General features: G+C 33.7%; 2 protein-coding genes across 5 annotated transcripts in view; one reads left to right on the top strand and one right to left on the bottom strand.

Moving 5' to 3' along the window:
• Window positions 1–2483: 2483 nt before the first annotated feature.
• Window positions 2484–5885, top strand: LOC128677576 (uncharacterized). 2 transcript variants are annotated; one of them, XM_053758523.2, is made up of 5 exons: window positions 2484–3345; window positions 3555–3652; window positions 3830–4152; window positions 4526–4895; window positions 5280–5885. In XM_053758523.2, exons 1-4 carry the CDS (start codon window positions 2683–2685, stop codon window positions 4861–4863), a joined length of 1422 nt encoding a protein of 473 aa, XP_053614498.1. In that variant the 5' UTR covers window positions 2484–2682; the 3' UTR covers window positions 4864–4895; window positions 5280–5885. The 2 variants fall into 2 exon arrangements, with proteins under 2 accessions (XP_053614498.1, XP_053614497.1); XM_053758522.2 differs by having other exon boundaries at window positions 2487–3345; window positions 4526–4778.
• Window positions 5886–5928: 43 nt separating this feature from the next.
• sha (shavenoid) overlaps window positions 5929–11247 on the bottom strand; it is a 49913-nt gene continuing 44594 nt past the window's right edge. For all 3 annotated transcript variants that reach the window (XM_053758521.2, XM_053758519.2, XM_053758520.2), the window contains 3 exons: window positions 10559–11001; window positions 10107–10337; window positions 5929–10011 (listed from right to left, as the gene is read on the bottom strand). In XM_053758521.2, coding sequence (XP_053614496.1) covers window positions 7501–10011; window positions 10107–10337; window positions 10559–11001 — 3185 coding nt within the window. In that variant the 3' untranslated portion in view covers window positions 5929–7500. The remainder of the gene's footprint in view (window positions 10012–10106; window positions 10338–10558; window positions 11002–11247) is intronic.

Consider the following 11247-nt stretch of genomic DNA (forward strand, 5'->3'; position numbering starts at 1 on the left):
TATAATCAACCATATAAATAAATATAATAATAATAATGAACATATATAAGAACATTATTCAATGTAATGTTCTTATATTTGTGTAAATAACATTATGTTTTGGATCCGAAATTTGTGACCTACCTACAGAGTAGCTGTCACACATGTTCTATGTTCCCTGACTCCCTATTGTGCATGTTCGACATTAATTACACTTTTTGACAAATAAATAAGCACTTATGATTTGACCAAGAACAAAATGACAGATGAGTTAAGCGACTACTTACTTATAGTTTAAAAAGAGAGACGAAGTATAAAAATGCCAACAATAATGTCTACCTACTGTGAATATTGTCGAGATATAGAAATGGCAACAGATTTTAGTTCTTACTATTTGTATGGATTTGACATGTTGCAAAAACAAGCAGCTATACCTACTTACCTAGTTACATAGATTTGTAGAAAAACGCATAGGTAGCTGGTAACGTAGCACAGGGAGAGCTCTGATGGTGTCGAAAAAGGTAACGAAACGAAACCATATAAATATTTATGGGCTACTACGGTACTTAGTAGGTGCCTACTAATTCTGTGACATCCACCTAGATACCCAGTTGCCTATTCATAAATAAGTAACTAGTACCTAACACACTTGACTTTCTGCTTCCGTAATGCAGCTAGCTTCGATACTATCATCAGAGCCAGAGCCTGCGAATACGTATTAGGTAGTTATAGGTAGGCACACGGTCTCCGCCCAGTCTTTTAAAGCTCATAGTACCTCTTCTGAATACAGAAAATGTATATAATCTTAAGTTACCTCAAATGTTACATTTATGTACCTACTAGCTGCGCCCCGGGGCTTTGCGTCCGTGGGAATTTCGGCATAAAAAGTATAGTAAGATTAAAGGTTATATTCTATCCGGTGTCCAGTAGATTTGTAACAAGCATACATTATACACACTACCTACCTTTATTTTCACAAAAAACGTTTATATAATACAAAATACATTGCACAATACCCACAAGGTCATTGCCCAACCAACAGTTTTTACCACTAGTTTACACATGTTGTAAATAGATAACTATTTTAGGTAATCGGTACATACATAATATTACATTACTGTTTTCTATTTGTCACAACAAAAGCAACAGATAACATCCACAACGCACCGTACATAGAAGTTACACGACGCGACGAACTCTGAGATTGCAATCAATGTGAAGTGGTGAAGACTACCTGTGTGCCTATTCATTTATTATAGTAGAAATGTACCTACAAACTACCTACTTACTTCCTGCCATGCTATGATTGGTGAATCCTGATCCATTTTATCCATATAAATGCGAACTGTTAAACCGTAGAGAAATTGTGAAAGTTTATGAAAATGATTATGAAAGTTTATTTGTTTGTCTTTTTTCATGACAGCAAAATGGTGCAATGAATTAAGTTGATCTTTGTGTGACTTATATTACTTTTTGGGTAGCGCCGCAGGCAACATATAGTATCAACTAAAATAAACAAAAAGGCGGAAGGGTAAAAAAAAAACAATTGAATTGAAAATTTTTGTAAAAAAAAATCTGTACTATGAAAATCTACTAGTCAACAGCATATCAACCTACCCAAATTCATTGTAAGCTCGCCGCTATTACCGCACCGCCGCCATAGAGGTTCATGCAGGGTAACTCGATGTGCTGTTGACTGTACCTACTTAGTTTAATTAGTGTAATGTAATTAGTCGGTATAAGTATGTATTATTGCCGTGTTATTTATATACCAACAAAATGTCACCGTACACAGCAATTCCCATGTTATGAGAAATGTGGGAAACCTTTTTGTAGAGAATGCACATAATGCTGTATAGACAAAGTCGAATAACTATGTGGGATTTAACGGAAATAAGCACCTACAATGCAATATAGCATAGTCCGGGACGTAACTTTGTTCATAGATTACGATGTCGAAAGCTGCAAGCGCAAGGAAAGTCAGAGCAGTCAGAACTATGTGATGTGCCGTGCTCTGTGGAACCAGCATTAATTAACTTAGAATTGAAAATGCCCGCCTAATTCGGCATAGGTACTGTGTGCTGATAGTGTAATAGTCCGCATTTTAATATAATAGCTTTATATATGTAAACCAGTCACTACCTACTACCTACCTACCTACTGAGAAATGTCCCAAACCAAGACCTGTAAATATGCAATTTCTATCGGTAACATTAGTTTTCTCCCCATTTATATAATTATATTGGCAAAATTTATACAAAATAATAATATCTACTTATATTTTTTATTTACTCTCCCCTATATATATATATAAATAATATATTTATATACACTTATATTTTAGGTTACACACGGAACCGTATTTAGATATTGATATCATACTATATACCGTGTCCATCTCAACCTTAACGTTGAAAAAATCGTCGTTTTGGCGAATGATGGAGCCATGACATTTAAAAAAAAGTGAATAATTTGTCACTGTCATAAACTGCCAAATAAATAATAATGCGAATGCGAAAACCGCCGTTTCGCCGCCGCCGGTTAACCGTACCTGCCTGCCTAGGCCCAGAAGGGTTAAGGTTGACTTGATCGTTTTAGTTTGATTTTTTGTTTGTTGTTTAGTTTTATATATATATTTTAATATAGGTACTTCGCTGAATTTGATATTTCTGTGTCTGGCTGTCTGTTAATAACTCCCATAAAATGATCAATATACCAGACAACGTTCGTCAAGACATAATGAGATTGGTGCCATCAAGTATTTTCAACGAAATCAGCTGTTTTGTTTACTACGATAATCACCCAAGGGACGATAAATTCATCGACATTACGGTTTGTACAAAAAGTGGAGAAGTTAAAGAATTCCACCAAAGGGAGTTGGTCAGTGAGGTATATCTTGAATGCCCTGCAATAGCTACAGAAATTAAAATTATGAGGAACAGCGAATGCAAACTCTTTTACGTGATAACTGCTGATGATAACCTTATAATATTATCTAGGAGGGATAAGCTGTGTATTCATCGTCTAGTGGATAATGTGGAAAGATATGATATTGAAGATTCACTTTGCCAGGGCGAAGCTTTTTTAAAAATAGTCAGAAAAGATGATGCAGTTCCTTTAATTTTTGATGATAATTATGAAAGTCTTGGTGATAAAGCCCAGCTATTGTCTAGCATTAGAGTTGAAGAAACTCCTCCTGTACTAATGGACCTCAAACGAAAATTAGTTGAGGCTAAATACAGTGTTAAATGTAATGAGAGTACTTACAGGGAATATTTGAATTTAAGACAGCTTGCTGCTTTTTCTATGTACCGAAAAATTCACCCTAACTTGGATGAATCTGTTTTTAAAAGTGGCTCTAAAGAAGTAAGTTGCACATCAAAACAGACATGTAGTTTATATTATTACTATAACTATTTATATACACAGAATTTGGAGTTTTTCTTTATCTAAGTTTAAATATAAATAAACAATGTAGAAGTATTTTTCCACGTCCTACAATCAACCAGAATCAGCTTTTTTGAGTACCTACCTACATAATCATTCAAACATATTGTGATTTGTCTTATTTTCAGATGGCAGGTGCTTTGAAAATTAAAACACATAATCCTTGGGTTAAGCTATGTAATGAGAAAGTAGTCATTGCTTTTAATATTATCAATGAAAATGAGCAGTAAGTAACATCACCACTATTATTTTGTACTGGATCACCCAGGGGCATTAACTATATCTATCCAAAGTTGGCCCAGCAGTTTAGACGTGGAAATGTGACAGTGAAACAGGAAAGTGGACATAGTTTCACATTTATTATGTTAATATAAATATTTTATTGATTATTATGTGTTTTCAGGTTGCTAGAAGATGTACACATACTACTTCATGTTAAAAACAAATCTTCAATAGTATACAGGACAAGATTGTTTGAGAGACTACCATCATCTCCATATTGGAAAGAAAGAGACAGTTACACTATTGAAGAGACAGAAGTAGCCATTACTGCAGTTGTTGATTTGAAAGAAATAAAGGAGACTGTTTTGAGCAGAGTGGATTTTACTGGTGTGCTTGTTTACCAAAGAGGTGGACAAGAATTTTTGTTGCCATTTGATAATACAGCATTATCAGCAAATGACACTATGGGAGAAGAATTTGATGTCTTATCTAGTGGAGTAATAGGTATATTATTTGAACTATTTTATGGGTAACTAGATTTTACCTGCAGCTTCACTCACATGGGTTTCTGTTTGTGGATCACAGTACTTTTTTTCAGAATTAAAGGTAGTCTTATGTTCTTCTCCATACTCTTAGTAAGTATGAGTGATGAGAGTAGTATTGAGTATATAAAGTGTGAAGAAGTAACAAATAAACTTACACATTATTATATTAGTTGCTATGAAAGTTGTTTAAGGGCCACATCAAATAAGTTACTCCCTTCTTAGAATCTTCATCAGTCAACAATTACCTACTAATAATGTAAGACAATATTAACTAGTAAAAATAAAACTATTTGCTTAAAAAGTTACAATCAGTTTTTCCAAATTTTTTTCAGACGAGCAAACAATCCTAGCAATATTGGCTACAACTGAAAAAACAAGTCTCATTTTACGGCACATTAGGAAAGAAGACGAGTCTCTATTGGATATTCCTGCAGTACTAGCTTCCCATTTACACATGCAGCAAAATGGGACAAATGTCATTGTGAACAGAACTTCGCCATATCATCCTTTGAATGGAATTATGTGCGTTTTTTCTGAGCCCAAAGATCCACTGAAAAGTTGTTATGACTTGAGCATTCATACAAGGTATAATACTGTCAATAATTTTCATTATTGTGTTCATCATCTTCTAACCCACAAAGCATGTAGAATATGTAAATTTGGCCTTTGAGTTTCGCGACTCTTACTTCTGTCTGCTGAAAGGTAAAAAGATTTGATACTTACTGTTAACTGTAATTATTTTAAATACTTGATATTTAGTAAGAAAAAATAAATATCTGTGATTTTATACTACCATTCAATATAGATTTTATGGGATTTTCTGCAATAAAAACAATTAAATTAAACCATGACTTTGATATGGTTTAATTTAATTATTTTTATTGCATTATTGTGACATGATATTTATGCACGCATTTAATTTTATGTAACTTAATTATCATTTGATCCACCTGTCGTTCCATTTCTTGCATATACCCGACAGGGTTCATATTATACTAAATTATACTTAAATAGTATGTGTAGTGCTAAGAGAACTGATGTATAATATTAATTTTTGAATATAAAATTTAATTGTTTGAATTTCAGGATACCTTCTCAAGTGCTGTCATTCATCCACTTCGTCCATGACGCTGTACCACACAAGATAATCATCACATGTGTGAACCATAAAGTAATATGTAAAACAAAGGAATATAACCAGTATAATGAAAAACTGTCAAATATACCTCCAAAAGTGGACTATACCGATTATGCATATGCTATGTTGAATGAAACTGCTCTACTCAAAGAACATCTGGATTTGTGTATGGTAAATATGAACAATAGTAAAGTAGCAGAAATAAGTAGAAAAATTGGTACGGAAATAGATTTGTATGCTGCAGGAATGACTACTTATTTAGATTTTAGAAATGAAATGTTAATGGAAGAGTCTAGAGGTATAAAGAATTTGGATATTAATGATTTCGAAAACGGTGACTGTTGATTGTTTTTTTATTATTTTTATCATTATAATATCTAAGGTTTGTTATTTTAGAAAGAGCTTCATTTATTAGTCAAGTAATAAGGAACTTGCATATCAACAATAGGATCTTCCTTTATGACGTGCAAGCTCATATTACTTGACTTTTATTTTCGAGTGGTAATGCATGCAACGAAACTGTGATATTTAAAGAATAAAACTTGATATTTGAAGTATTTATTTTATTTTATAAAAATAGGAAAATAATTCATCTATATCCACATACAAGTAGTAAAATTTTGCTTGAAATGAACCTTGTGATGTAACAAAGTGACATAATAACATAGACTCAAAATACGAAATAAATCTATCAGTTAATTAATAGATACTGGCTGTAAAGAGCACACAGTAAACTTAATATTTTAACAAAAAAAAGTTTCTTATAAAATTGATCTATTATAAAAAATATTTTGCTATGCAATATTATTGAGCATTTAGTACAACTATTACACCTAACGTCATAAAAATTACTTAATAGAGAAAAAAATAAATAACCAAAAATAAATAATTAAATAGTTATACTATTCTACTGAGTTCAACTCTTAAAAAATACAAACGCACACTTTATATACTGGTGTCTTAAATTTGCAAAAACGTATAAGCAGATAGCTAAGTAACTATCTGAATCTTTCCATGAAATTAGGTAAATACAGGTGTTAAGCTCAATCAATATTATATTAAAATAAGTATGTACGTAATTGATTATGCGGTAAAAGACTAAAATATTAATTTACTTAAAATATTATTAAAAAAATACATTTGATGACGTTTTTGCAAAAAGTAGACAATGGCGTTTTAAAAACAATATGTACCCGGTTCACCATTTTGCGATTCTTAGCACCAAAATCAGCTATTTTTATGCATTTATCTATGTATATCTGCTTAAAAGTAATAAAACTATACAACCACAACCGAAAGAGAATCCCTGACTGTTGGTAACAAACAATCCGTTTATAATTATATTCATTTGGAAATCATCTCTCACTCCGAATTAATACATTTTTCTACACACTTGCACAATTTTACGGCACTTGTATTTTATTCAACGTTTTTCGTCACAGTTATCGACTTTAAGTATGGTGAAAAACGTATGATGCGTGCGTTAATTATTACATACTTAATCGACTATATTGTTTGCACGCTTATAGCCACGCAACCAATTCTAGACTTTCTCACATTGGAATAAGAACCGATGTGTACCTACATAAATTTTAATTTCATGTGAATTAAGGTAATGGCTATCCTTTATTTCTGTCATACAGTTAATTTAGTCACAATCCGACAATTCCATAGATTGTTTGTTCCCAACTAACGTCTAAATGCCACAACCCATGTTTGTGCTCTCACAGAGAGGACGGTTATTATATACCCCTTTCTGGAGCACTAATTTTGTCAGGTACTAGGAAGCCTTAATGCCGCCTGACTCATTCTTGGTTATGTACAAAAATAACATACAATTCTCCTAATAAATCATAAAAGAATATTCATAAATTGAGAAAATAATTCCTTATACGATTGAAGTCATTAAAATATTGACCTATGGTCTATTAAATTAACCTATGATTGCATTGCACGTCCGGCCTTTTACTACATATATATCTACATTATTATTATTATGATTTTTCCTATTCAATTGTATTACTTTGCGATAGAGGTAAATACATGTCTTAATCTAGGATTGTTTATAATAACTAGTTAATAAAAAAAAATATTGCACTTATTATTGCACAAATTTATATTGCACTGATTTAAAAAAAAACAAGTTAATTTTACAAACAGTCTTTATACTTATTTTAGTTTCGTTTTGCTGTCTCTTTCACCAACAAAATCGTTTTTAACGTCCATCTGGAGTTTTCTAAAGCTACCGAAATACACTGAATGTGTTTCTACACTCTCGGCACCCGACTCACTCCTGGCTTCATTTTCAGTGTCGTCACTTTCACTACAACTCACTATTTTGTGTATCACCAATTTTCTTGACACCTGCCTAGAACTCGTGGAATCACTACTCAAGTACCCGGAATCTTCAATACATTGTCCTTTTCTCCTCCTGAATCTAGGCTTGCATTGGTCTTCTTTGGCTGACCCTTTGACAAATGTATTTGTGTTTATAGAATTTCTCAACGATTGTCGTCTGCTTGAGTTCCTGCTTACATTCCCCATTTTGGATGAATTTAGGGGGTTGATTTGGTACTCCGAGGACGGTAAATGGCCAGAAGCTCTTAATGGACTGCAGGAAGGTCCATATTCTAATTCGATACAATTAGCGTTTGATGGGGACTCAATTGTCGCATTTTTCGTATATTTTCTCGGACTGAGACTTCGGCCATTTACGTTTTTTGAAGGAGTTTCTACTAACAAATTGTCTATTTCTACTTTTCTTGGAGGATATGTAGGTTGCTCATATATTGGGCTGTCTTCAGTAGGAGGCAATGGAGGTAAGATGTCGGGACGAGCTAAATTCTTTAATTGTTTTATAGTTGGAGGTGTACATTGTCGTTGTCTTTTTGAATGTCTGAGCTCTAAAGTTAGTATGCGTCCTTCTTCAGTACTCCATTCCTCCGTTACATCCAACGTATCATCCGATTCTGTTGCTGGTTTAGAGTTGTCAAAGGTATTTGCTGATATTTTTGGGCGATCAGATATATTTTTTCTGTATTCAAATTCATTCCTTAGGCTATGAAATTTTGGTGTATATTCAACTTTTTCGGTAGATTTCGTGAAAGTTCCACTACTCCTCAATTGTATCGCTTGATTGTGTAGTGAGTGTTTCCTGCTTAAATTATCGTCCAAATCTTTTCTGGTAAATTGCACGGCGGTTATAGTTTCTACTATTTCTTTATGTTTAGGATTTTTTCGATCTAGAGTGTCCGGTTCAAAACCGTCCGATTCGTGAATCTTTATGTAATTTTCGGGCGGATCGACTACTTCTATAGTAAGACACCCTGGCTTTCCTTCTACATTATTGTTAATATTTGTGATTAACTTTCTGCTTCCCATAGAACATTCAGATCCACTAGGGGATGTTGGCGTGCTATCAAAATTGTAATTATTATTTACATATACTTCACTTACTAGACTATAGTCACTGCTTTGTTTTTTTAAAGCATTTGTATTTTGCTTAACAGTTTTAACTTTCTCAATCGTTTCGTAATGATTTTGTTCAATACAAATATCTCTCTGGGGCGAAGGCGTGTTGCTGTTACTACTAGAATTTTTGTAAATGGCATTTCTCATTGTAAGTTCTTCTTCTAATGGAAGTGCGTTACTTAAGCTAGGACTTGCTTGTGACGATGGAACGTCAGGGTAATCTGAAGGTGTGCCTATACGTTTCTGGTGAGTACTTCTTTCAAGACTGTCCGTCTCATAATCATTACACAAGGGACTTTCAGATCTTCGTCTTGTATAACGATTTTCATTTAAACCTGAGTTTCTGTTAAATCTCTCATCATCGGAACTGCTTTGATGATAAACTTTTGAACATTCATCTAGAGCTATTGTGTCATTTACCATATCAGGTAATGCATTTTTGTTTGTAATATATCTGTTTCTTCTTTGATTTGCCAGAGCATTGTTCCTTAGACTTCCTGAATGATAGTCATTAAAATGAGCAGATCTAAAATTTTCAACTCGGGAAACTGTTTGACTAAATTTGTTATAATTTGGCTGTTCAAAATCATCCATGTTAAACTCTGGGAGTGGAATATTATAATTCCTCATGGCTGGCTCCGATCTCACCGACATTGTCGACGATCTTTTATGTCTCTCTGTAATATCTCTTTGATGTAAGGGGCTTGTATTCGAAAAGCTGTTTTGTTTTCTGATTCTGTGTCTTTCGTGTATCGGTAATGTCATTAAGAAGCTTGCTATATTTTTTTGATTATTATTTTGTAAAAATTCATTATTTTCTGTTGTCTTGGTTGGTGGAATGTTCTCTAACCATTTCCGAATGCTATTCTGTTTGTCTCCTTTACCATGTAAGCAGTTCGTGCATGCGGGGACATTATATTTCATAAAATTATGCACGTCATTCTCATTATCAGCCTGGCAACCTGGACAGCCCACGCAGTTAGCAGTTTTCTTTCTACTATTTTCCCTTTTCAAACTTATGACGCTTCCACTTCTTTGACTACCTAAACCTTGATATAGATCTATGCTGTTGCCGGCTGAAGGATAGGTTTCCTCCTCTGGGATTTGGTTGAGAACTGGTTGAAAGCGTTTAGACGCCATTTTGTGTTTCGCTATTGCTATCACTTCCCGAATTTTAACGAGGAATTCTAATGCAGCAGGTGGAGGTTCCTGTAATTAAAACGATTTTAATTAAATTTTGAAATATTTGGTTCATAAGCTTTTGGAATTTATGAACAACATGAAGTAAGTATATTTTCACTTACAGCCATAAGATGTGGTTCAAAATAGGCAGGGTTGAAGTATAACTTGCGTCGAGTTGTTCCAACCGGTCGTGCTATTTCCCGGTCATCTGTTGTTTCAACTATGGATACATGTTCGTCTGGAAGTCTTTCTATAGTAGATTCATCACGATGACTTATTTCTAAGCCATCGCTTTGGTGTTTTGATCCATGCTCTCCTTGATGAAGATGTACCACTGCCGATGTTACTTGACTCTGAAATTAATTAAATTAAAAATTTATTCTGCTACATCGTGTAACTACATGCGTTTTTTTACTTAGTTTGGGAATAATTAAAGATAATATGAATTTGCAAAAGCTATATGCATAGTAATTTAAGGTTGTACTTTTTCTTCACTTGCGCTTTGAAAGTCGGGGGTATATTTTTTGTTTTGCATAGAATCTGTGGTAGTATAATATCTGTAGTGGTAACTTACATTATAAATGTTGTCCTCGCTTCTTGAACTGCTTTCGGCAAAGTCTTCAGAATCGGAAATATTACTTCCAGAATCGCATGAAAAACTCTTGGCTTCATGAAACTGCCTTGCCATTGAAAGAAGTGGATTCTTCTTGATGACGCCATCATCTTGTCCCAAAACCTTAGTCAGTGGTCGTTCGTTATTGATTCGGATTATATCTTGTTCAGTGATGATTGAGCCGTCTTTCTTTTTCAAACCTTTTAGTCTATTGATTCCACCGTTCTCGGATGCAGCTTTTCGTCTTTTTCTAATGTGTAGAAATAAAAATACTGATGCCACATAAATGAGGCCAAGGAGCAGAGAACTAATTCCGATCGCGACGTACTCTGATACACTCAGTCCTGATGAGTTAATAACTTCGGATGTTTGAGCGTTTGGAGCGAATTGTACTTCAGTTATATCTGGAAAATTATGAAATCCTGAGTTATATATGAAGTAATATTAGATATAGATCATTGAATTTATTTTATTTTGAACAAGCGGCGAGAGGTCTTCGCAAAGGGTCTATGAACCTTAGAGAATAAATTGTCAAACTAACAGTGAAAACTGCATCAAAATCTGTTGCGTGGTTTAAAAGAAGTAAACTTAGAAACCGACTGACACGGAGGGTGACTTTGTTTTATACTATGTATGAAAATAGCTGCCGT

Source organism: Plodia interpunctella, chromosome 18 (genome assembly GCF_027563975.2).
Source record: "Plodia interpunctella isolate USDA-ARS_2022_Savannah chromosome 18, ilPloInte3.2, whole genome shotgun sequence".
NCBI classification, from domain to species: Eukaryota; Metazoa; Arthropoda; class Insecta; order Lepidoptera; family Pyralidae; genus Plodia; species Plodia interpunctella.